The 26,978-nt window shown below is 41.8% G+C and overlaps 1 protein-coding gene across 2 annotated transcripts; it reads left to right on the forward strand.

Annotated features, from left to right (window-relative positions):
- Positions 1-4,895: 4,895 nt before the first annotated feature.
- MATN3 (matrilin 3) lies at positions 4,896-26,165 on the forward strand. 2 transcript variants are annotated; one of them, XM_012653088.1, is made up of 8 exons: positions 4,896-5,187; positions 9,704-10,270; positions 13,212-13,337; positions 14,157-14,282; positions 15,668-15,793; positions 18,968-19,093; positions 24,575-24,685; positions 25,831-26,165. In XM_012653088.1, the coding sequence occupies exons 1-8, from the start codon at positions 4,959-4,961 to the stop codon at positions 25,884-25,886; spliced, it is 1,467 nt and encodes a 488-aa protein (XP_012508542.1). In that variant the 5' UTR covers positions 4,896-4,958; the 3' UTR covers positions 25,887-26,165. The 2 variants fall into 2 exon arrangements, with proteins under 2 accessions (XP_012508542.1, XP_012508543.1); XM_012653089.1 differs by lacking the exon at positions 13,212-13,337 and having other exon boundaries at positions 4,927-5,187; positions 25,831-25,953.
- Positions 26,166-26,978: the final 813 nt, after the last annotated feature.

Raw genomic sequence — 26,978 nt, forward strand, 5'->3', positions numbered from 1 at the left:
ATTTAGGGTAAAGGCAAAGGGAAAGAATCTATTTAAGTGAATCATGAATTCTATTTAGACTTTAAAAAAAAAATGGAATAGAAATGGAGTTGAATAAAATAGAAATCATTAGAGTGCATCCTATGTGTTAAGTATTAATATTGTTTTATAAAACTACCTTTTCTGCTGCGTATATGTATTACATATTTACTTTGTAACTGGCTTATAATGTATAATGTAGTTGTTACAGTGGATAGTGGCAAAAATAAGTTTGAAAAAACTTGTTTAAGATACTGCCTCAGGGAAGCTTACTCTGAGGAAGACGATACATGATTACCACTGAATTGGCGGACTTGATATTTTATTTTTGTTAACTAGTGAAACTTAAGGCTCGTATTTGTACTTGTAAAATGAAACAATAAAAACTAAAATGAACTTTTTATTAAAGGAAGCACAAGTTCTATGAATTGCTCTTTTCAAATATTAATTTTACTATTTTTAATAGAAATATCTCTTAAGTTGCAAATGTTAGTTAACAGTAGTAGGTCATTAACAAGCCTCTTCAGAATTATTTGCAATAATAAAATGTGCTTCCTATGTTTCAGAAATAGTCTTTTTTTTTTCGAGAGCAGTCACCTTTGCTTTCAACCTCATCCCATTCATAAGTAACTCTCATGTAGCTAGGAAGTTAGTATTAAAAACAGGCACACGCATTAGAACACTCAGGTTAGATTTATTTCCCACGTTTTCTGCTTATTCTCAAATATTTAGTAAAATCACCATATTAACCCCTGCAGCAATTAAAAAACAAAGGTGGCAACACAACTTGTAAGCCATGGAACACATTCACTTTTGCATATTTACTTGGTTTTATTCAGGTGGATCAGTTGCAAAAACACATACAGCAAGTAAAGAGTCCTATACTTTCCAGAAAAGACTTCCAGTTTGAGCTCGAGATGGTTTTGAAAACCAAACAAATTGTTCACTAAGTTCATGGCCTGGCATTTTCTTTACCAGATTTAAGAAGCCTTGGGACATCTTTTTGACAACATTTTATCTAATACATCTGTGAAATCTAAAACCTTTTTAACTTGCTTGGGGGAAAGTCCAAAGTTAGAAACATGCTTTCTTTTAATAGAGCACTCAGTGTCCACATACATATTTTTCAATGTTTATATTAATAGCTACAAAGCTATGTATATTCAAGACATTGGCAACAGTGTTGTCACCAGAATGGAGCAAGGAGGTAAGGATAGTTTCTTTTCACTGTATACTTGTGGCAAATACCACTGGTTAGCTGTCAACACCTATTCTAATCCAGTTTTTCTTTTGCCTTATCTATAGACCTAAAAGGCTAAAAAACTTACCTTTCCAACAGTCCCTTGTGGCCAGGGGTGGCCATGAGATGTTGGCAGAACTTCTCTACATTTAGTCCTTTGCCCACCTGCCTTCCCTTTTCCTTCAGCCTGGAATGCCAACACAATACTTGGAGGTCCGGCAGCCTTGGGGACAAAATCTACACATGATGGGTGGCGGGGCAGAAGAAAACTGGTTCCTTAGGTAGCTTGCAAGTCTTACACTACTGCTGAAATCCTGGTTTTGTGAGAAAAATAACTCTCCCAACATGTTGAATCCTTTGCTTACCAGAAGTGATACAAAGCTGAAAGTAATCATTAATTTAATTTCTTAAATTTTTTAATAGTTCAAGAAATCCCTATTTGGCTTTTTTTTTTACTACTTATATCTTTAGATTTACCAAAAAACTATTCTAGTCTTGACAAAGTAGTATAAGATCATCTACAGTGACAGAGAAATGTGGCTTTTGTGATATTCTCACGTAAACACCGGACAGCGTGGTTACTGCCTGGGCCAGCAGCCAATTGAGTTGGCGACAAGCGAGGATCCCCTGCAGCCACCTGGACCCCTCTGCCACAAGAGCCACCTTTGTTTTATTTAACAATCCAAAGATGTAAAACTATTGCCCTACGGTGTGAACTCTGGTGGAAAGAACTCTAGAGACATCAACTTATCAGACAGTTTCCGTTTCATTCAAGATGCATAACATTAATATACCAGCACCTGAAATCATTTGAGTTGCTGACAACTGATGTGTCTTGACATTCACCAGGCAAAGAGAGTTTTTTAATTAATATTTTGAGCTCTTTGATATAATGCCCCCTAGTGGTTTTCAATGGAAAAAAGTGCAAAATTAGTGTATCCGCGTTTTTGGTTGCAAACAGAACCCATTCCAGCTGGAATAAGCATAAAAAGGATATATTAAGCATATCATCACCTCTACTTCTAGCCCACGGTGCAAATAAAAAAGTCATCCATTCCTCAAAACACCTCACTGCCATTGAAGTGTATTAATATTTCCAGTTGTTATAAATATGTGTTGATTATGAATGTGATTGGTGCCCCTCTGAAGTTGTACAGTGTATTAATACAACCTGCACCACCCGTATGTAGCTCTGGATATTAAGTGGGTTACATAATTTCTGGACGTGTCTGAGAGTCAAGCTTGGAAGCCATATAGTCATGAAACACTTCCAAATTATACTGCAGATTTGCTCTGTGGGAGACCTAGAGTCACTGCTGCTGGTCACAGACACCACATCTGTTTGATAAAGTATGGATCACTTCAATATATCCTAGATGCAAGAGATGCTAGAAGCAAGTTTGGGATTCTTCTACTTAGAGAGGTCCTGACTCATAAAGTTGGAAATCCCCAAATTTAGTAAGGGTGTTTGCGATGGCTAATTTTAATGTGTCAACTTAACTGGGCTAAGGGATGCCTAGGTAGGTGGTAAAATATTATTTCTGGGTGTGTTTGCGAGGGTGTTTTCGGAAGATATTAGCATTACTCTACCCAATCTACTCAATCAGTAGATTGAGTAAAGCAGACTGTCCTCCCCAGTGTGAGTGGGCATCATCCAATTTGTCAAGGGTCTGAAAGAACAAGAAGACAGAGGAAGGGTGAATTTGCTCTCTACTTGAGTGGGGCCATCCATCTTCTCCTGTCCTTGGACATTAACACTCCTAATGGGCCTTTGGATTCAGATGGGGACTTATGCCATGGTTCCCCCTGTTCTCAGGCCTTCCGGCTGGGACTGGGTTACATCACTGGCTTTCTTGGGCCTCCAGCTTGTAGACAGCAGATTGTGGGACTACTCAGCTTCCACAATTGCATGAGCCAATCCCTCATGATAACTCTCTCCCCCTGTCACCCTCTGCCATGTGTATATTATTTAGCTATAGATGTGTATCTCTTGTTGGTTCTGTTTCTCTCAAGAATCCTGATAGAGTGTTCAAAGGCTTTAGGGATCACCCAAAAAGGAAGACAAATGACAAATGTCCACCAGAGCTTGTAAATATTGTGTTTAGCAACCCCTTCTCTCCTTGGCATAGCTTCTTTCAAACTTCTTAGTGTCCTCTTCTCATTATCATAAACTTCTAGCTTCTTCTAAGGTCCTTCTAAATTGGTGAATTCTCCTCACTGGGAGTTGAGAGACATTTTTCCTCACTATTACTGTCACTGCCCTGATAAGCCACTGCCACCGATCCTATACATTAAACAAGTCCCCATTCCCTCCTCCCCCAGCTCCTGGCAGCCACAGTTCTTTCTGTGTCTATGAGTTTGACTTCTCCAGATTTTCCGCATAAATGGAATCAAACAGTATTTGTCTTTTTGTGACTGGCATATTCCACTAAACACAGTGTCCTCAAAGCTCATCCACGTTGTAGTACGTGTTAGAATTTCCTTCCTTTTTAAGGCTGAAAAATATTCCATCGTATGTAGATACCACATTATCCTTATCCATTCATCCAAGAGGGATACTTGGGTTGCTTCTACCTCTTGGCTATTGTGTATCATGGGGCCATGAGCATGGTGTACAAATATGAGAAGTGATTTTTTATGTTACCGTGTGGAGGATGGATTGTAGAGGAGAAATAGTGAAACAGGAAGACCAGATAGGATCTTTAGAACATGCTCATTGTCATGTTTTAAGATCCGGCTCCAATGGCACCTGGTTTTAGACGTCTTCCTGGTTTCCGCAAGCAGAGCCAGTCTCTCTTTCCTATCCCAGCCTGTTCCCATAGACAGGCAGAGCATTTATGCACGTTTCCCTCCCGTGGACAGTGAGTCCCCTGGGGGGTCCCTTGGGCAGGCTCCAGCCGGGCTCCGCCACCGCTCCTCCGGAGAGGAAATGGGCGCAGGGAGAGCCTTTTGAAGCTCTGTGGGTACAGGCTGTCCCTCAGCTACCTGGGGTCTCTGGGGGAATGTATGTTTGACTTTCTATTCCCGGTAATATAAGTCATAAATGTTTATGGATGTTTGAAGCGGGAATGAAAGCGTTTCTATTCATGCCGCTAGAACCTGTGAGGCCTTTTCTTTTTTGCTTTTTCTTGTTTTCAAACCAAGAGCCCACAGCAAGCTTGGGTTCCTTGGCCGGGGAAAGGAATGTAAGGTGAGGAGCAAGGTTTCATCCCGCCCGAGCCGGGGGCTGGCAAGGCTGAGAGGACCAGGAGGCAGAGCCGGGGGCTCCTCGGCCGGGCCCGGGGCGCAGCCCCCTGGGGTGGGGGGAAGTGAGGGTCGGGCAGGCAGTAGCCCGGGGTAGGTGCCCCCCGCGCCCCGCCCCGGGTTTCACAGGGAGGGCAGAGTGGCGAGAGCAGCAGGGCCGGGCCAGGAGGCACCCAGCCGAGCCCACCGGCCGCGGCCGGCTCCGGGCGCAGGGCAGGGGCGGGCGGTGACCACTGCGCCGCTGGCCGCCTCGCCCAGACATTCCGCTTCTGCCACTGGAATGCGCGGACAAGGCTCCTTGTTGGCTTCGGGCGGGGCTCTCGAGAGGGAGCCTGGCGCTCGTGGCCCCGGGGCGGGGCGGGGCGGAGCTCGAGGCCGCGGGACCTTTAAATCGGCGGCCCGGGCGCGCGCCCCAGGGCCCCGACGGACTAGCGACACCGACAGGCCCGCCGAGACCATGCCGCGCCCGGCCCCCACGCGCCACCACCTCCCAGGACTCCTCCTGCTGCTCTGGCCGCTGCTGCTGCTGCCGCCCCTCGCCGCCCCCGGCCCCCTGGCCCATCCGGGCTTCCGGAGGCTGGGGACCCGCGGCCCCGGGGGCAGCCCCGGACGCAGTCCCGCTCCCGCGGCTCCCACCCGCGCGCCCTATTCCGGGGCCGGCGAGCCCGGCGGCGCCCGCGGCGCAGGTACAGTTGGGCGGGCGGGGACGGCCCCAGCCGGAGAGGGACGGAGAGGGGCAGCCGAGGGGCGGCCCCGCGGGGGACGGAGGGAGATCCTGGGCTGCGCCAGGGTCGGGGATGCGGGCATCGAAGGAGGAGGAAAAGCTCGGGCACCTGCCAAGCGTTCGCTGCATCTCAGCCTCGGGCAACCCGTGGTGCGGGAGAAAGGATCCCCTCCCGGATGAATCCTGCAGGGAAACCGAGGTCCAGAGAAGCGAAGGGAGATGCCCAGGGTCACTCATGTGTCTAGGCTAGAAATTTGGGTCTCCTGAAGCTCACACTCCAGCAACCTCCCAGAAACGCTGGGGCTGCCTCCCTGCGCTGTCCCGGTCCTGATCTCTCCGTCAGCTGAACAAGCCCTTCCTGAGATTCTGCTGTCAGTTCCCTTGAACTCGCTCCATCTCCGTCCAGGATCAGCGCATGATCCTTCCTCCCCTCCCCATAGCCCTCAAGCTGCCCCAGTGAGAGCCAGGATCTGGTCCGGAATTCAGACTGGAAGGTAAGGGGTAGGGGCCTGAGACCAGGAGGGAAACTTGAGGCGCCGGGATGCCCCAGGACCTGTCCTGTAACCATCCTGGTCTCAATCCCGTTCTCCGGCCCTGACCAGATGTTCTGGCGAACTGACTGCGACCCACTCCCCAAACTATGCTCTCTCAGAGCCTCAAAGACCCAAGGCACTTCTGTTTCCCATTTGGGCCAGTAATTGGTTCCTGAAGCAGAGCCAAGGTCCTAGCACAGCAAAGCTGGCAGATCATCTGACACAACCCCTGGCAGCGCACACAGGGCAACTGAAGCTTATCAAAGTAAAGGGACCCAGCAAACCAGTGTCAGAGCCCAGAATAAAACTCTGGGCTCCGAAATCCCAAGCAAGGGCTCTTTCCACTGCAAGCTCTTAATATAGCTTACACAAGATTTTATCTTCATTACCCAAAGTCCAGCTGCAGTCTAGCTAAAGAAAGGTTGCAGCTGACCAAACCGTTTTCTGGGTGTCCAGTCTCATCTGGCCAGTGATGGTACATGCCCGGGGTTGATTTGCATTGTCTATCTCCTCCTGCGCCTTTCTGGGTATGTTGGGAAGGAGCCCAAGGGACTCTTTCCTGCATCACCCTCAGTATGGCAAAAGCACTGCCGCTAAGGCAGGAGGTGTCAGGGTTTACAAGGGGTAGATTCAGCTGGTAGCCAGCTGGTTGCTCCAGGCCAGGAAAGGGGGAAAGACTTTCTTCTAGAAGTTAACCTTACCTCTAGTGCTGACCCACCTACCTTGGGGATGGGGCTGGGAGAAGGAGGAGGGATTCTGCATTCGGTGGCTGTGTCCCCCCTAAGCCGCGGTAGTGCTTTATTACCTGGAATCCAATCCGATCGGGAACAATAATCCCTTAATAAATGCCACATTCTACGCTTTTCCGGATTCCCTTATTTTTAGCAACCAGAAATTGCTAAACTGTGTTGTGGCTTTTATTTCTATCAGGGCTATAAGAAATTGGCAATATTGTAAGTATGGGAATATTTTAGGAGATTCAGATTCTCGCTTTCTTTGTTCTTGAGAATCAAATTGCTGCTACCTAAGAAATGAGAGTGAGATTCAATATTAACTAATGAGCTGGATGTAGTGGTAGTCCCAGCTTCTCGGGAGGCAGAGGCAGGAGGATCACGAGCCTAGGAATTTAAGACCAGCCTGGGCAATATAGTGAGACCCCCATCTCTAAAAAATAAACAATAAAAATAAATAATTAAAAACAACGAATGATCATTACTGAGGGGGTACAAATCAGGAAGGAACCAGATATTCATGGAATTTCCTGCCACCCTAGTGAAGCTCAGGTATTAGTTTTCTATTTCTGCTGTAACAAATGACCATGAACTTAGTGGCTTAAAACAACACACATTTATTACCTTAGAGTTCTGTAGGTCGCAAGTCTGACACTGGTCTCACTGGGTTAAAATCGAGGTGTCAGCAAGGCCACATTCTTTATAGGAGGCTCCCGCAGAGAATCCATCTCTTCGCCTTTCCAGCTTGTGCAGGATGCCCCTTCCTTAGCTCATGGCCTTCTTCCTCCATCTTCAGAGCCAGCACAGCAGGTTGACTCCTTCTCACATTGAATTACTCACACCTCCTCCCTCTTCTGCTTTGAGGGGCCTTTGTGATTACATTGGACTCACTAAATAATCCAGGATAACCACCTCATTGCAAGGTCTTTAATCTAATTACACCTGCAAAGTCTCCTTTGCCACGTAAAGTAATGTGTTCCTGGAATTAGGACCTGGACATCTTTGAGGGGATCATTATTCTGCCTGCCACAACCCCCAAAACCTCCCTGAGTAGAGGATTCAGTGTGAAGAACCAAGTGGAGAAGGAATCACAAGTCAGGACTAGACAAGAAAGAAGCTGGTTATTTAAACTTCTTTTTCAAGCCATTCCCCCTTCTCACCCAACACACATACACACACACACACACACACACACACACATACATGCACACACATACACATACAACCATGATACTTACAAGGACACCATTTGGGTGTTAATGAAGGCATGGTCAAGCATCACATTTTTTTTTCCTTTTACTCCAATTATGCGAAAATTCCCTCACCCATCTCCAGGAAGGATTTTCAACACTGTCCTTTTTCCTTTCTCCTGATCCATGGGAATCTCAGGGGATGAAGTGAAATTCAGGAGTTGTTTAAAAAAAGAAAGATTTTTAATTCCTTTTGACTTAACTAAATACATGACATACAGCATATTTCAGGGTAGTGGCTCAAAGTCAACAAGTAGGATGTTAACTGGGTACATGAGATAATGTTGATTTTTGTGGTGGAAAACGTTGCCTCAGACAGAGGTAACAGGGCGCATAGAAAGCCCCCGGGAGCTGGGAGTCAGGAAACCTGGGGTCCCATCCATGCTCTGCACCTTTCTAGCTCTCACACCTTCTGGAACCTCAGGTTTCTCTCCAGTAAAATGGGTATAAAAACAACCTCTGCACCTCTGACTTCACAGAGTTGGTATGTTGGTACCCTGTGATCCCTAAATTGTTACTGAAAGTAAGATGTTACTTATTTTCTTAATTGAATACCTCCAAGCAGTGGGCTGAAACTGAGAGGATAATTTTCGGCTTTTAAAAGAAAATTATACACAGGCATAATCCCTGTTCCAGATATAGCTTTTTCTCCATAAACTGCTTAGCCTAGGAATTCTGTTTGAGTCTACTTTTTTCCCTACTCCCTGAGTAAATTGCCTTCTTCTAGCCCCTTGTCAGGAAAGGAAAAAGCCCTGAGTGATACTTCATACCACAGGATCTCATTTCCATTTAGGGCTGCATATGCATAATGTGTGTGTGCATGTGCGTGTACGTGTGCATGTGTGTGCATGTGCATGTGTGTGTGTGTGTGTGTGTGTGTGTGTGTGTGTGTATGTGTGTTGGGTGAGAAGGGGAAGTGGCTTGAAAAAGAAGTTTAAATAACCAGCTTCTTTCTTATCTAGTCCTGACTTGTGGATTTGATTTGGTGGCCAGGAGAGGGAGTGCAAGCCAGGGTTACTGGAAACAGGAAAGAATAGATGAAAACTAAACCTTATTGTGTTACTACAGTGCGGCAGGCACTTCTGTGTAGAAAAGAAGTAAGTTCCTTGAGGGTGGGGAATCTGGCTAATTTGCTTTTGTAGCTCCGGGGCTTCATACATGTAGGCCCTTAAAAAAATTTGGTGAATGAGTCAGTGAAGGTGAGATGAGCAGGAGAGTTCGATGGGGCAGGAGGATAGATACCAGGTCACAGTCTCTGCTTCTTAAAACAGCAAGACATGCCAGGTATCAGATTAAGCTGTCGTTCCTCTTTCTACTTTCAACTAGCTCAGGGCTCTTGTTGGGCCCAAAAGTTCATGAAACAGGAATGAATGACCAGATGGAGGGAGAATTTAGGACTACTCTGGAGCAGTGTTCACTCCTGGGAAGTGGAGTGAAAGAAGGAAGCTATGAGAAGAGCATCAGAGTGCCTTGCCTCAAGCTCCGCCATGGCCTGAGGCCTGGGCAGGGTATTGTGCAGTGAGGCTGGCCCTGAGGGTCCAGGGCCTTTCACACTGTTCAGGGACACTTTGTCCTGTTGCCTCAGATAGACAACGTGCCTAAGAAAGGTCTGGGATCTCTTCATTCCTAGGAATTACAGGGAACCTTGGGAGCAAAACCTTAAGCAGAGGGATGAGATTCTAAGTGAAATTTCAGGGCTCAGCCAGTCCATAGGAGAGGTATTTGGGGAAATGTCACACCTCTATGTGAATTCTCACTAGAGAATTCTGAAGACCTTGGTGCTTTCAACATCAGAAGGGAAGATGATCTTGGAGGAGGAGGTCACTGGCAGTGGGTGTTGGGGTTAGAGGATGCTGCCTGGCCTCCTGGAATCCCAGAGTTCTCTGAGAGTGAGGATTGTCCCATTTCTGGTTGTGGTCTGATCACCGCTTGGTCTTTTCTGCTCCCCACATTCTTCTCTGCAGGCGTTTGCAAGAGCAGGCCCTTGGACTTGGTGTTCATCATTGATAGTTCTCGTAGTGTGCGGCCCCTGGAATTCACCAAGGTGAAAACCTTTGTCTCCCAGATAATTGACACTCTGGACATTGGGGCGGCCGACACACGGGTGGCAGTGGTGAACTATGCTAGCACCGTGAAGATCGAGTTCCATCTCCAGACCTACTCAGATAAGCAGTCCCTGAAGCAGGCCGTGGGGCGAATCACACCCTTGTCAACAGGCACCATGTCGGGGCTGGCCATCCAGACGGCCATGGATGAAGCCTTCACCGTGGAGGCAGGAGCTCGAGGGCCCACCTTCAACATCCCTAAGGTGGCCATCATTGTGACAGACGGGAGGCCCCAGGACCAGGTGACCGAGGTGGCGGCTCGGGCCCGGGCTTCTGGTATTGAGCTCTATGCTGTGGGTGTGGACCGCGCGGACATGGAGTCCCTCAAGATGATGGCCAGTGAACCTCTAGACGAGCATGTCTTCTACGTGGAGACCTATGGGGTCATTGAGAAACTTTCCTCTAGATTCCAGGAAACCTTTTGTGGTAAGTTGGTGAATCTTTGCATCCAACTAGAAAGGATGTTATATTCACACATTGCACACCTGAAAAAAAGGCAGTCCTTCTTATGTTTTGGTGGAGTTTTTTTTTTTTTTTTTTGAGACAGAGTCGCACTCTGTCACCCTGGGTAGAGTGCCGTGGCATCAGCCTAGCTTACAGCAACCTCAAATGCCTGGGCTCAACCGATCCTCCTGCTTCAGCCTCCTGAGTAGCTGGGACTACAGGCGCACACTACCACGCCCGGCTAATTTTTTCTATTTTTAGTAGAGACAGGGTCTCGCTCTTGCTTATGCTGGTCTCGAACTCCTGACCTCATACGATACTCCCACCTCAGCCTCCCAGAGTGCTAGGATTACAGGCGTGAGCCACCTTGCCCGGCCTGTTGGTGGAAATTTTATGAGAAACTTAAATACATGCAATGCCTTTTTTGGTGTTTTTTTTAAACCAACTTAAACACACTATGTTGGTTTAGGAATATAGAGCTGCATTATATATAACTTGGTTTGCTCATAAAATCTTCGTGTTTGCATTAGAAATGTGAAGGTCTACAAATATCCAGGATAAATGATCTTGCTGTTTCCTGATGGGGTCAGAAAAAACAAAACAAAACTCAAGACACCTCTCTTGTCCCCTCTGCCCCACCACTGCATATTTTCTTTAGTTTTACCATCTCTAGGTTTAACAGAACGCTGCTTGTTCTGCAGAAGACAGGGAGTGGTGTCTGCCCGTGGCTCAACAGGCCTATGTTCCAGCTGTCAGCCCGAGTGGGCCTTTGGTGAATACTGACTGTCCTTTTGAAATTCGGCTCTTTCTCCGATTATTCTTTGTTGAAGAACAGGATTACGGACCAGGAAGAGTAGGGTTTCAGCTCCCTTGAGAGACAGCAAGAAGCAGATTTAAAAAAATCATTCTGTTACTGTCCTTCTACTCCTTTCTTCCTTTAAGATGGAGTTTGAATATGAACATGCTAATTTGACTGGAATTCTTAGCATGAATTAGCCAAATCCATGAATACAAATCCATTCAATGCTGGAGTTTATTTTTTGTCAGTGATCAGAATTATGATTTGTGGAACTCATGCTTCATTTTTTAATAATTTGGAGATAATCGTTTTTTTTTCTTTTGAGACAAGGTGTCACTCTGTTGCCCAGGCTGGAGTGCAGTGGCGTGATCATAGCTCACTGCAGCCCCAAACTCCTGGGCTCCAGGGATCCTCCTGCCTCGGCCTTCCAGAGTGGTAGGATTATAGGCGTGAGCCACCGCGTCCAGCCTGGAGATGATCTTTTGAAGCCCTCTGTGGCATTATCCAAGCAAGTGCAGACAAATTTCTAGTTCGAGTGAATTTTTAAACATAAATATCTTTTGCTATATAATTTATTCCAAATTTATTTATTCAGCATGCACTTATTGATCAGTGATGATACAAAGATAAAGGTAGTCCCTCCCTACTATCAAGTAACATTCTCGGGGTGGGAGTGAGACAAACAAGTGAACCAATAATTACAATTGTAAATTCTAAGGACACTTTATATCTAAATTAATATGAAACCCAGAAATCACCAGTTTGTCAGGAAAAGGGAGATAAAGTCTTTGGGGCAAAGTCTGGCCTTATTTCAGCCAGACTTGGCTGGGCTCCCCTTGTTTTTCCTGTCCCCAGGACAGTGGGCCTTCACAAGCTGTCGTTGGCTTTGGTGGCATCTACTTGGCATTCACTGGTTTCCAAAAAGAAAGTAGCTTTCTTTCTCCCAGGAAACCCCCTCCTCACCCATGCTTGTGGGTGAGAGCTTTTCCATCAAGATGCTGGTCTGTGGCAAAGCTGGATTTCAAAGCTAGCACCTGGGGTTGGGCTTGAAGGCCATAAAGTAACAAGTGGTGAGTGGTAATCTTTTCCTCTTGGTACAAAAGACCTGCTTGTTCTGGGGGAAAAATGTCCTCTCTATGGAAAAAAAGACTGAGGGGTAGCTTGTTGTAGTCAACGCGTTGGAAAGATCACTCCATGAAAAGGCCATTCTTGGGAAAATATTAGCCTTGTCATGTTGCCAAGGGCAATGGAGGCTGGGTTACCTGCCACAGGAGTGCCAGCCTCCTCCAACAGGCCTCCTTGGATTCTCAGAAATGACTAAATTTATTGATTCATTTTTTAAAACACGTCACTAGGGAAAAAAATCCAATGAATGGCTCCAGTAAAGCAAAATGATGGAGGTGTAGTTTAGCTAATGCAATCTCATTTATTTTGTTCTTTCTTTTCTTTTTACCTGCGTGTATTAGCATATGCGTTTGTTCTCCTTATATTAGAGGGCCCAGAATTGCAGACATACAAATAATATGTGGGCTCAAGAACCCATGTTGCATATTCAGAAGGCAGTTACCTGAATTGCCCTCCACCATTTGCATGTTCAAATATGTATCACTGCCCAAGTGAGTGAGTTCCAGGCCTAGAGGCATGCCTGTGTGGGAATTCTGTTCAGACACAGACTATAGAGCCCTTGGAAACCAGATTCTGCTGCAATAGTGCAACTAGCTCATAGCACTTCAGGCAGTACATGATTGCTCTTCCAATTTTGTGTGATGGGGAAGCAAAAGTCTTTTTCATGGGCAGGTGGGTAAGCCAAATAAAACATCAATCAAATAAAACATCACTTACACTTGACCCATGTAAGTGTTTGGCTTCAGCTCCAAATTCCAAATTCTCTTTCTTCTTTGAGAAAGTCTACAGCAAGAGCTGTAATTTTAAATTAGCAACAATTTCTAGTTTAAGGGTGGTATTTCTAATAAGCCAGAGGCAGAAAACAAATAGCCAATTTTTATAGTGAAGTATAGATAGAATCAGAGGGACCTGGAGAGTGATGTCTTTTTGACATGGGAGGAAGTATCTGAAATGTGTCTTCCACATTGCTGCTGACTGTTGTAAATGTCCTCTGCACAGCTGTGGACCCATGTGTGCTTGGCACACACCAGTGCCAGCATGTCTGCATCAGCGACGGGGACGGCAAACACCACTGTGAGTGTAGCCAAGGATATGCCTTGAATGCTGACAAGAAAACCTGTTCAGGTGAGCTGCTTGGGGGGCCATGGCCGATTCAGTTATTCGGGGACCTGTACTCCTAAGGGTTTGGACTGGCCTCATGCTTTGACTCTCAGATCCCTTTTCACCTAATTGCCTTTTGGCTGGTTTACTGTTGTTCATCAACAATTTTCCTTGAAAAGGAACATGGGGAGAAAAGTGAAATGATAAATTAATCAGTCGATTACAGTAATTACTAGTTTTAAAGAAAAGTTAGTAGGAGAAAAGGTTAATAGAGAGGGATCTGACATTCTTGGTCCTTTTGAGGAATTGGAATTTTTCCTGGATATTATCTAATTAGAAACTATCCCCTTTCTCTTTATGACCATAGATGCTCATGGAATCTAGAAGTAGAGGAAAATTGAGGGAGGTCCTCACTCATCTGGTACATGCACACTAACATAGAGTCAGTGAAGAATGGGAATTAGATTCTTTTTTGTTTGTTTAAATCCTAGAAAAAGTTTTTGAGAGGAAGAAAACTTAGAGACTGTTCAATTCAGTCTGTTTATTTTATAAATAATGAAACTGAGACAGAAAGAAGGGAAAAGACTTATCCATGTCGCGGGATCTGTTAGTGACCACGGGGGCTGTTAGAAGGTTAGTTCCCAACTCCCAGCCCACTATCCTTTGCGCCAAGCTGCTCTTCTCCCTTGTTTCATTAGCTCTGTATGTGTATGTGTTTGTGTGTTTGTGTGTGTGTGTGTGTGTGTGTGTGTGTGTGTGTGCAAGTAGCGTGGCCCATAATTAATTATTTATTTCCGGCATGCTTTCCATGTATTCACATTTGTCCTGGTCATCTTTCAATAGCTATCGATAAGTGTGCTCTTAACACTCATGGATGTGAGCACGTCTGTGTGAATGACAGAACTGGCTCTTATCATTGTGAGTGCTATGAAGGTTATACCTTGAATGAAGACAGGAAAACTTGCTCAGGTGAGTGGGAGAGGAGTCTTGACTATTGCTACTTAGCTATCTACCTACCTATCCAGGCTTGGAAGGGTGGGTCGCATTGTCTGGGAACTTCGTCTGTTTTCCTCTCTTGCTGTCCTTTAGCTTTTCCCATTTCTCAGTCTTACCCAAAATGTTAGATATGGCAACATGTACCTACCACTGCCCAAACGTGTAAATACGTTGCTCGTTTCCTGCTCTATATCCAGCCTTAACAGTCCTTTCCAAATGCTGTGGACACTTCGGTAAGTTAAAATCACATAGCACCCCACAGACACTTAGTGCAAAGAGAAATACGGAACATTATAAGTGTAGAAACCTGGCACATATCACCTTAACCAAGGGATCAAAGTTAAACATCGTCAGTGATGACACAGAGTGACATTATGTGTCACCTGACGTGATATACTGAGGGCACAATAGCACGGCTGTGGTATTGTTGCTAAAAATTCAGAATCGTGAGGAAATACCAGACAAACTCAAACTGAGAAACATTCTCAGTTCACAAAATAATTTTCTAGGACTTTTCAAAACTGTCAAAGTCGTAAAAGATAAAGAAGGACTGAAGAAATGTCCCAGATTGGAGGAGACTAAGAAGACATGAAAGTATAATGCAATGTGGAATCCTGGATTGGATCCTGGACAACAAAAAGGACATTAATGGAATAATCATCAAAATCTGAATAAAGTCTGTAGATTAGTAAATCATATCGTATCAATGTTAATTTCTTGGTTTTGATAATCATGCTATAGTTCTATAAGTTCACATCTGGGGAAACAGTGAAGTACAGGAACTCTTTGCACTGTTCTGCAACCTTTTCATAAGTCTGCAATTATCTCAAAATGAAATGTGTAAAAATAAAAAATAGTTTAAAAATATATCAGTACAGAGGAAAGTGCACTGAAAGAAAATTTGGGTATTGAGTTCTTACGCTGTTCTGAATCAATTAGTCTCCCTTGGGTGCAATTTTCTCATTATAAAACAGGAGAGGGTTGAACCACAATTTCTTCAAACTCTATGTTTTCCTAAATCTAGTGTAATTAGCCACATGACTGTTGGTATCCCTCTGAGTTGGGATAAACACAATGAAGCTAAAAGGAATGCTGAGTATTTATGAGATACTTAGATTATACAAACTCAATATTGATGATTTTGAAAAGGAATTGGGAAAGGTCAGAGAATAATTATTATGCACGATTTTATTTAACTCAGTTAACTTCTAGTTAGAACAAATAGTGCCAATGGCTTTGAATAGTTTCCAATAAGTTTTCCTCTTATGTATTTCTAGCTGCAAATAAGATTTCTATCTCTGGGTAATAAAATACTCTTCCACTTTCTGCTTCTTTTCTCCTGGACTTTTGTTTGACAGCTCAAGATAGATGTGCTTTGGGTACTCATGGGTGTCAGCACCTTTGTGTGAATGACAGAAATGGATCCCATCACTGTGAATGCTATGAGGGTTACACTCTGAATGCAGATAAAAAAACATGTACAGGTAAGGTCCACTCAACAAATTCTTTATACTTGGCTCTTTCTGTGGCAGGGAAACCAACTTGAAATTCACCAGGAGAGAAGTTCTTAAAGGTAACTTAAAGAATCAGGGTTCAGACATGCTACCATGCTTATAGGCAAAAGTGCACATTGTTCAGAGGGTGGTGAGCTCACTGGATTTTGCAAACATAGATCACTTCAGAAAATTACCGGGAAATGAGAAGGGAGTGGGGGATATGAGAAAAGCTAATTAAATGTAGGGTCCTTATCCAGGAAAATTTTATAGCTCTGTACATTGGGGACTTTTAAGCAAATAGTAGACTTTAGAGGAAGTCAGTTGGACAGTAACTATTTGGGGTGATAGGCTGAACTGATCTTTTTCCAGTTAAAGCTCGGCCGGGAACTTTTCTGTAGTGTTAATCTTAAAGCTGGATCATGTTAGTAAAGGAGACTTTGTAAATGCCTGAATTAGACCCACGCAGATCTTCCAGTAAGTATGAAGCAAGTCATTCCCTGACAGTTTCTAGATGATCAATCTTCAGTGAAACTGAGACTTATGCCTTGGCTAATGAGCCTATGCCAGTATTGCTAATCCTCATTAATTTGATTTAAACTCACTGGCAGGACAGGGTGGCATTTATAAATGTAAAAACACTCCTAAGAGAAATTCCGAGCTTTCAACATGGTGGTTAGCTTTGGCATATTGAATATATTTCGGATTTTACGTATGTTTTCTTCTCCCTTGAGGAGATACATCATGGGATCTTGTCAATATAGATGAAGGGAAATGGCATATCACCAATTCCCTTTTTTAAAAAATGAAATAATAAAAGAGTATTGAGTGCTTACTTTGTTCCCAGAATGTCATTAAACACTGTGAGGATCTAAAGAAGCACAAGTTTCTACCTCTTAGCAACTTACAGCCTGGGTGAACTGAGAACCAACTCCTTACAGAAGCAGAGACTAAGCCAGGGAGAGGGACAGACAGAACTAAGGGCAGTAGACGCTGGGTAGGCCGGCGTCTGGGGAGGACACAGAGTGGTGGTGAAGTGTTAGATCAAGAAAAGTAGAAAGTGGCCCTGGCAGAGGACAGGCTTGTGCCAGTTTGTTCAGGGCAGCAGGACTAAGTCAGTTGGGTGGAGAGGGCTCCCATACGGCTGCACTTCGAAAACTGGTGACAAGTATCTCAGTTGGTACTTTAAGCTGCCAGGAATATTGAGGACCTTGGAAAACAAAACAAATAATAAAACATTCCATTTAAACTAACAGATATTATGGAATAAAATGAAGCAGTTTATGTAAAAAAAAAGCCATAAATCAAAGAAAATTCTCAGTTAGGCAGACTACTTCAGGCAACACTGCTAGAGGATGGTAGCCAACATTCTTCGGTGCCTACTATAGGCCATGCATGGTTCTAGGCATTTTAGACACAGTAATGCCTTTGATCCTTGCAGCAGCTTTAGGAGGAAATTGAGGCACAGACAGATTAAGTAACTTGCCCATAGTTATTTGGCTAGTAAGTAGCAGAGCAAGGATTTGAACCCGGGTACTTGTTCTAGTGGTTACATAGGTGCTAGATGGCAGGAAAGTTAGTATTTATGTATTTCAAAGTAACAATGTCTACTATTCTAAAGCTGGGGTACACACCAGGAGTCAGACTGCCTTTAATGGACTGTTTTCCCTTTGTTGGTGGCAGGAAGGCTTGTTAAATTTAATGCGGAGCTCCAGATCAGGGCCAAGGGCCGGAGTCATGTTCAATTATTATCTGTAGAGTGGGTACTAAGCTAGGATGAGGGGAAAAATGAAACACTCTGCTATTAGGCATTTTGATGAAAAAAAAATCTAAATTGTAGTGATGTAGGGGAATATCCATGATAAAATTGGAAAGAAAGGCACTTTATGGATAGATTATATAGGGCCTTGCAATTCATGCAAAGCTGTAATATAGGCAAGAGTGAGCCATGGAAGGCTTTTGAGTACAGACTGACATTTAAGAGAAGAGTTAGAGGGGAATAAATAAACTTTGGCCCCTGCAGTGGCAGAGGAAGAACATATGTCTCCCAGGAAGCATTTATGGGCTTATTAAAGAACTGCTGTTTTCATTTGTCCTGGTCCAGTTTGGACACAGGGCTAGTATTGCACTTTGCTCTGCTCTCCACTCAAATTTGGGCAAACTGTCTTGGTTGTTGAAATGTTATTTGCTTGTGAAAGATAGTAAGTACTTCACTATCCAATCACACACATCATCATTATTGATATTATTAATATTGTATTATTTTTCTGTCTGTGCTTGTGTGTGTGCGCGCATGTGTATCCAGGTCAATGTTTTCTGTTCCACTTTGTAAGCTATCAAGGGCAGGCCCTTGGTGAATATAGTTCTTTTTGTGCAGCATTAAACTTAGCTCCACATGCAATTAGGTCCCTAATAAATTATTATTATTATATATATATTTTTGAGACAGAGTCTGGCTCTGTTGCCCTGGCTAGAGTGCTGTGGCATCAGCCTAGCTCACGGCAAGCTCAAACTCCTGGGCTCAAGCGATCCTCCTGCCTCAGCCTCCCAAGTAGCTGGGACTACAGGCATGCGCCACCATGCCCAGCTAATCTTTTCTATATGTATATTTTTAGTTGTCCAGATAATTGTCCAGATAATTTCTTTCTATTTTTAGTAGAGACGGGGTCTCGCTCTTGCTCAGGCTAGTCTCGAACTCCTGACCTTGAGCGATCCACCCGCCTCGGCCTCCCAGAGTGCTAGGATTACAGGCATGAGCCACCGCGCCTGGCCCCTAATAAATTATTTTTGGTGATGGCAATGATGATTCATGAATAGCTGGAAATGTTGGAAGCACTGATAGTCATCAGGAAAGGCTGAAGGTAAGTTCTGGAATTTATCAAGGTTCAGTGCCATGGGCGGAAAAAAAGAAAAGACACCCTCAGCTATCTGCGAGAGATAAAAAGGAATGGAGTGTGTGTGATACACGGTGAGGCTAAGGGATGTGAGATGTGGGAAAGGAAAGCAGGCTTTCTCCTGCCACGTGGGGCTTGTCGATGACTACCGAAGGGTTGTTCCCTACACTCACTGCGTCCGAACTGAAGCTTTTCTCACCTATGTGTTTGTGTTTGGTTTTCTATTTAATGAACGTGTAAATATTTTCTTTCCTGCACCACTTGTGGTCAGTCCGTGACAAGTGTACCCTGGGCTCTCATGGGTGCCAGCACATTTGTGTGAGTGACGGGGCGGCGTCCTACCACTGTGATTGCTTTCCCGGCTACACCCTGAATGAGGACAAGAAGACATGTTCAGGTGAAGATAAGCTCTTTAAGCCTATTTCGTTTGGTAGGAAAATCTTTTAGGAGCAAGCTTTTCTTTCTTTGTGTCTAAAGCACAGTTACGATTCTTTCTCCTTCTCAGAATCCTTCAGTGGCTCCCAGTTGTCTACAGAATAGAATAATTATACTCCTCTCCCAGACAGCCTGCCCTCCATGATCTGATTCTATTCTCTCTCATTCTCTCTCTTCTTCCTAATTAAAGTCTCCCTATCCACATTTTTTTAAATTATGGTAAAATATATATAAAATAAAATTTACTGTTTTAACCATTTTTAAGAGAACAGTTCAGTGGCATTAGATACATTCACATTGTTGTGCAGCCATCAGCACTATCCAGCTGCAGAGTTTTTCGTCATCCCACACTAAAACTCTGTACCCATGAAACAATAACTGCCCATCTCCCACCCCCCTAGAGTCCCTGGTAACTACTGTTCGTCATTCTGTCCCCCAGATCCACTCCTTTTCCCCAATCTTGTGGTGCAGCTGCAGTGAGGCTGTTTGCTGTTGCAGGAGCATGCCCTGCACTCGCCTGCACTTTGCTGAGATCCCCTTCCTACACCTCTTTTGCTTGTCAGAACCCAAGAATCACATCCTTGCCAACATTCAGTTTTGCTGAATTAAATTTTTCCGAATCTAGAGGATGTTTTTCCATTTCTTGGTTACTAATGAGGTGAAGCGTCTCTTCCTTTCTTTACTGGTCATTGAGTTTCATATTCAGAAATTCTATTGATGCCCTTTTTGTATTTTCCTATTGGGTTATATGTATTTTTATTATTGATTCACAGGAATTCCACATTATAAATCCTTGTTTTTATGTATTGCAAATATTTTCTCCTATATTGTCTTTATCATTTTACTTTTCAAATGATGTCTTTTTAACAGTATTCATAATGTTTTAAGCTTTGAGTTGGGCAGTAGGTTAATATTTATTTTTATTATGCTTCATAACTTACATATGTGTTCTATAACTTACTTTGTGTGAATCAAATATTACAAAATCATGTTTTTAAAAAATTTCCAGGGCTAGCTCCATTTTTCCCTTCTCTACCAGAGTTTCTTGTATTCTTTCATTGAACTCTGTCCTCTCTTTCAGCACAGGACACCTTGTGTCATAGTTACTTGTGTTTGTTCCTTCAATAATTCCTTCATCCGCCTAATAAATATATATAGCTCTACTGTGCTCTAGGCACTAGGTATACAGTTGTGAACACAACATGTCTGATCTTTGATAACCATATGGGGGAAAAGACAAGTGAAAACAAATTGACAAATTCACTAAGAGCAGTGCTGGGGAAGAGCAGGAGGGTGCCCAAGGCGGTTGGGAGAACCTGCTTCAGGTTGGTAAGGCCTCTCTGAAGAAGCCACATTTGAGGCCTGGGGATAAGCAGCGGTTAGGCTGAGACTGGGGTGCTGGAGAGAGGAGGGAGGGCAGTGCAGAGTCCTGTGTGGCGGCTTACACGGGGAGAGGCCGTGACAGGCAGCCGGTGTGATGGGGCATGGTCAGGGGCAGGGAGAGTGGGGCATAAAATGGTTTGGAGAGTTAGGCAGGTGCCAAATCATGCGGTCATCTGGGCCCAGGGGTAAGGAGTGTATATTTTATTTGAAGGGCAAGGGGAAGCCATGGAAGGGTTTTAGGCAGTGGAGTGACGTGATTGTAAGATTTTAAAAAGTTACTCCAGCCACTCTATGAAGAGTGACTTGGAGAGGATGAAGGGTGGAAGGGAGGCCAGTCAGGAGGCTCTTGCAGTGGTCACTTGGGCTAGGCTGGTGACAATGGTGATAGTAGTAAACTGATCCAAGATATATTGGAAGGTAGAGTGAACAGGGCTTGATTAGAAATTCTATGTGAGGGCTGGGGCAGGGGAGGAATAGGGATGCCTTTCAAATTTCAGACTCGAATAACTGGAGGATGGGGTACCTTTGCTGAGATGGGGAAGATTGAAGGCAGATCAGATTTGGGGGATGAAAGTCAAGAATTGAGTTTTGGACTTGTGATTTTATGTTCTGCAGATTGTAAACCCCGAGCCGCAAGGGCAGTGATCTTGTCTGCATTTCTAGCATTTACCATAGCACCTGACACATACTAGGTACTCAGTAGATATTTCTTCATTTGAAGTAAAGTAAGCATCGGTTTCTTGGAAAGGGTGAGGATAATAAGAAAAAGCTTGCTTTTAGAATTTGAGTGAGTCTGGGTGCTCTCTCGCCCTACCTAAGTGGTTATTATTCAGAAAAATTACTCTTGGACATTTCTCTTGAAAGGTGGGGAATCAACATGATTTATAATTGTTTGGGCTGTCACCTCGTTTTATGTGTTTAGCACTTACTTTATTATTTCGGTAAGTATTCATGGAGCTACTGTTATGTAAGTAGTACCCAATGAGGTCCTCAGGGAGAAACTGGAGACAAATTCCAGGTAGAGTAGAGGGCAATGTTAACATTATAAGAGAGCATAAAATAAATGCTACCTACATGGCAGACGGTAAATGCCGTGGATGTTTAGAAAAAAGAAGAGATTGTTGTTTAGGGGCTGAAAAATTGAGTAAGGATAGGTTCATCACTTCTAGGTATATGACACTTTAGTCTGTGTCTACATCTTTTGAAGTTTCTTTCTTTCAATAAAAATTTTATTGAGGTATAATTTATACATTACAAAATTTACTGATTTAAAGTGTACATTTCAGTGGTTTTTAGTATATTTATAGAGTTGTGGAACCATCACCAGTATCTAAGTTTAAAAAATTTTTATTACCCTGAAAAGAAATCTATAACTATGAACAGTCACTCTCCTGTCCACCCAACCGCTGACAAGTTCTAACCATGCCCACATTTCATATAAATGGATCATACAATGTGTGGTCTTTTGTGACTGGCTTCTTTCACTTTGTATAATCTTTCCAAGATTCATCCGTGTTGTAGCATGCATCAGTGCTTCATTGCTTTTTATTGCTGAGTAATATTCTATTGCACAGATATGCCACATTTTGTTTATACATTCATCAGTTCATGGACATTTGGGTTATTTCCACTTCCTCAGCTATTATGAATAATGTCGCTATGAACATTTGTGTACAAATCTTTGTGTGGACATATAATTTCTCTTGGGCATATACCTAGAAGTGGAATTGCTGGGTCATATGGAATTCTATGTTCAATATTTTGAGGAACTGCTGAACTGTTTTCTAAAGTGGTTGCACCATTTTAGAATCTTCCCAGCAATGAAATGAGGCTTCCAATTTCTCCACGTTAGCTAACATTTGTAATTGTTTTGTCTTTTTAATTTTAGCCATGCTAGTGATGTGAGGCAATATCTCATTGTGGTTTTGATTTGCATTTCCCTAAAGACTAATGATGTCGAGCATCTTTTAATGTTTTTATGCCCACTTGTGTATCTTATTTGGAGGAATGTCTATTCAAAATCCTTTACCCATTTTTAAAATTGGCTTTTCTTTTTATTGCATTGTAATATGTAATTTGCAAACATTTTGCAGATAAATGGTTTTACAATTTTTTTCTCCCATTCTTTAGGTTTCCTTTTCACTTTCTTGATGGTGTCCTTTGAAGCAAAAAAGGTTTTAATTTTGATCAGGTCCAATTTATCTATTCTTTCATTTGTCACCTGTGCTTTTGGTGTCATTCTTAAGAAACCATTTCCTAACCCAAGATTATGAAGATTTACTCCTGCATTTTTTCCCCCAAGAGTTTCATAGTTTTATCTCTTATATCTAGGTCTATCGTCTATTTTTAGTTAGTTGTTTTATATATGGTGTGAGGTAAGGGTCCAACTTCATTCTTTTTCATATGGCTATTCAGTTGTCCCGGCATCATTTGTTGAAAAGACTGTTCTTTCCCATATGAAATTGTCTTGGTAACCTTGCTGAAAATCAATTGGCCAGAAATGTAAAAGTTTGTTTCTGGACTCTCAATTCTATTCCATTGATCCATATGTCTGTCCTTATGTTAGTACCACAAAATCTTGATTGCTGTAGCTTTGTAGTAAATTTTGAAATCAGGAAGTGTGAGTCTTTGTTCTTTTAAAGATTGTTTTGGCTATTTGGGGTCTTTTGTATTCCCATATAAATTTTAGGATCAGCTTGTCAATTTCTGCAAAAATGGCAGCTGGGACTTTGATAGGCATTGTGTTTAATCTATAGATCAATTTGGGAAGTACTGCCATTTTTAACAATATTCCAATTCCATTAACATGGTGTGTCTTTTCATTTGTTTAGGTCTTCTTTAATTTCTTTCAAGAATGTTTTGTAGTTTTCAGTGTACAAGTCTTGCACTTCTTTTAAATTTATTTCTAAGCATTTTATTCTTTTTGGTGCTATTGTAAATGGATCCATCTCTCAACTTTTCAATTTTGTTATATCCCAGTTTTATAATTTTCTATGGAATGTTTTAATTAGAATATCCCACTGAGCCTACACCCTCATAGAGCTTAGAAGATACCAGACAAGACAGGCACTGGACAAGTATCATAAGTACCCATTTTATACTCTATATGGGGATGATGGGCATGTAGTTGATATTCAATAGATACTTTCTGGTTTACTGATTATGTAAGATGGGATTTGGGCTGGATGTCCCTAAAAGGTTCAATAGGATTTGGACAGGTGGGTAGATTACATTTAATTAAGTGAATTTATGGCCTCCCAGCCCTATATTTTATCTTTGTAGAATGTGGGAGAAAATGTTGCAGCAAAGGACCATTCCTTCTCCTCAGGCAATAGTACTACTCAATTGGAAGATTATATAACAGTCTTCAGACTTGGGAAGTTACCCTTATTTCTATTTGCAACTTCAGGGGCTCTGATATTTTTTTAGGAATAGCTGCCTCACAGAGTTAGGGGTTACCTTTATCACTCACTCACATTTGATTAAATGTCAATACAAACCTGAATTTTTAGTTACAAAGCATTTACGGGTAAAGGGTAGAACTCTTAATTAAAACCATTCAATAGAATAATAGTCCCGTATAGGAAAATCCTGTATAGGAACTACCTAGTTTTAATCCTTGAAATGTTCTGGCCATATAACGGACTGTTATCCTTATTTTCATTTTTTAATGAGAACATAGTATTACAAGAAGACAGTCTTATCTCTGTATCCTTGGCCTCCCCCTACACCGACTATCTTTTTAAAAATTCACTTTATATCATGGATAATTTCTGACAATCACAAAAGTACAGAGAATAATATAACAAACCCTCATATAACCATCACTCAGCTTTGACAATTATAAACATTTTCCCAATGTCTCCTAATAGAAATCTTTCTGTGATAATATTAACATTCCAAAGTATTTTCTCTTCTTTCTGTTTGCTCTTATGTCATTTTATCTCCTGGAAAATGCATTTAGGTAAGTCTTAAAAATGGAAATATTGAATTGTAGATTTCTTGATTTGTTATAATTCCTAGATAACTATGACACTTTGTGTACTGTCATTGTATTCAGCCATTGAAGAAGCACGAAGACTCGTTTCCACTGAAGATGCTTGTGGATGTGAAGCCACACTGGCATTCCAGGATAAGGTCAGCTCATATCTCCAGAGACTGAACGCCAAACATATCCTTTCTGGAAGGTTTTCTTCTTCTGCTTGAAGCAAACCTAGGAACTACAACTGAGCCAAACATTTTAGGACATTCCATGGGCAAGTGCCTTATTTGTTAAGTTTTAAGATGAGCAGTAGTAACACATAACTTTTTTTTTTTTTTAATTTAGAGTTTTTTTTTTAAGGGTTTAATAGACTGTTTTCACCATTCAGTATTTACATGTAAAAGCTGCTTAACATTTTTTTCCCCTAGTGCTTTTCCATAACAGTATATACTCCTAATTGGGCTCTTACATAACAGATGGAGTGATTATGCTATGATTACTTAATATGGCCTTTTTAGTTCAGAATCTGTACATGTACGGAACAAGTTAGCTGATTAACAGGGTGTGATAGATTACACAGAGTCATACACTTTGGCTTGCCAAGTGGTCAAAAAGCAGATTTCAAAATGTAATGTGGTACAGTCTCAGAAACTTTCAAAATCTGTTCTTTAGCCAAAGAAGTAACTCAGGAAAAGTACTTTTTCTTAGAATAGCTCAAATTAACAACTCTGTTCCGATGTACCTTAGGGTAGTAGAATTTAGATTGTGGTAAGTATAACCTAGGAGCATGCAGATACTTTTTTGGGGGAGGTGTACAATTTTATAGGAATCAATTTCCAAGTTCTTCATTTGCTTAAGATGCTACTTGGAATCAGATGGCATTTCCTTTTCCCATCTCTTATTTCAGAATCACCATTCTCCTAACTTTATACTATAAAGTTTTACCTCTCACCCTGAATCTACTAAGGTGCATTTCTTAGAAAAGTAGAATCTCCAGAGAGCCAAACAAAGGGACAATTCAACAATTCCTTTAATCAAGACTTCATAAACATTGCTCTCATCATCCATCCCACTAAGAGATGCCTTTCCAATTAAATTTTATATGAGCAAAAACATTTAAAGACCACTGCCATGGTCTAATTTTATCATGAGCTCTGAAGAATAGGATTTCTGAGTTTTAGATTAAATTAGGCTTTTCGTGAAGAAACAGTTTTGTTTTTTCTTCACTTATAGGACATAATTATTTTCTTTTATCTTGTGTTGAAGTGTCTGAAAGTGTGTTTACATTTTCTAATGAGTAAAAATAAATGGTGTTGGCCTTAACAACTAGCCACTGGATGACATTTTGAAGAAGTTGCAAATAAATGAATATGGACAAATACATCGTTAAATCGCTCAAATTTCTCATCTGGAAATGGGGACAACCTGGTGCATTTAGCACTCATTCTTTTGTATACTGTATCCCCAATGTTCCTGCTAATAATTTGCCATTACCTGTATAAATGCTTGAATATTACTGAATAAATAGTATGAGGATCTTCTGGAAAATCAGTATCATTTTTCCAGTATCTTTATTTCCAAGGAAATAAATGCATAGATCCTTATTAAGAGTAATCTTTAGTGTCTCTAAGCTATGACTGTGAAATGGTTGGTAGAAAACAGAATGAAAGTTTAATGTTTTTCTTTATCTACTAATCAAGCCATTTAATTTTTAAATGTTTTTATTCATAAGATAACCATATTCACAAAGGAAACTTTAGATCTATTTTCTCTTGATAGTATTTATAATATAAACCAATTATTACTGAGAGTGCAAATTGTACAAATTATGTACACATATAAAAAGTTCATTTAATTACATTGAGATAAATATAATTTAGAACAGTTTAAAACTTTGTTTTTTGCTTATTTTTTTCTGGAGCATTATTGAAACTGTGATCAAAGGCTTATATGTAATAAACATACCTAAAAATAGTTAACATAGATCAAATGAACATTCCATTCCATTTTTAATTCATTCTGGTCTTAGAAATGTGCAACTAAAGAGCATAGTTGCAAATTTAGGATGTTAAACTTTTTACCAAGGACAAAAAAATCCTAAATTTACTTTATCATTTTGCTTTAGGATCCAATTAATAAAAGCATGTGTGTATAAAATTGCTATTAATCAACAAAATCTAATGCTATCTTTTTTAGTGTTAATGGTAAACCTTTTGTCACTTATATATTTGATTCATATAATTGTTTTTACCTTTAAAGCTTGTAACTTCTAGAACAAAACAGTCCTTTAAATTGTATATTACTCAATTTTTTTGGTTTGTATTGTCTTTGATATAATAAAAAGTTATTATCTTTACATATTATTGTCATGTCTGTTTTTCTGGTGATTTATCAATTTTTCTATTAAGGATATTTCCTTAAATTATACTGAATTAACAATTATTTTGAATAACGGTTTCTTGTCAAAGGACAGGATGTTGAG

The sequence above is a fragment of the Propithecus coquereli genome, unplaced genomic scaffold (assembly GCF_000956105.1).
Source record: "Propithecus coquereli isolate 6110/MARCELLA unplaced genomic scaffold, Pcoq_1.0 Scaffold41, whole genome shotgun sequence".
Classification (NCBI taxonomy): domain Eukaryota; kingdom Metazoa; phylum Chordata; class Mammalia; order Primates; family Indriidae; genus Propithecus; species Propithecus coquereli.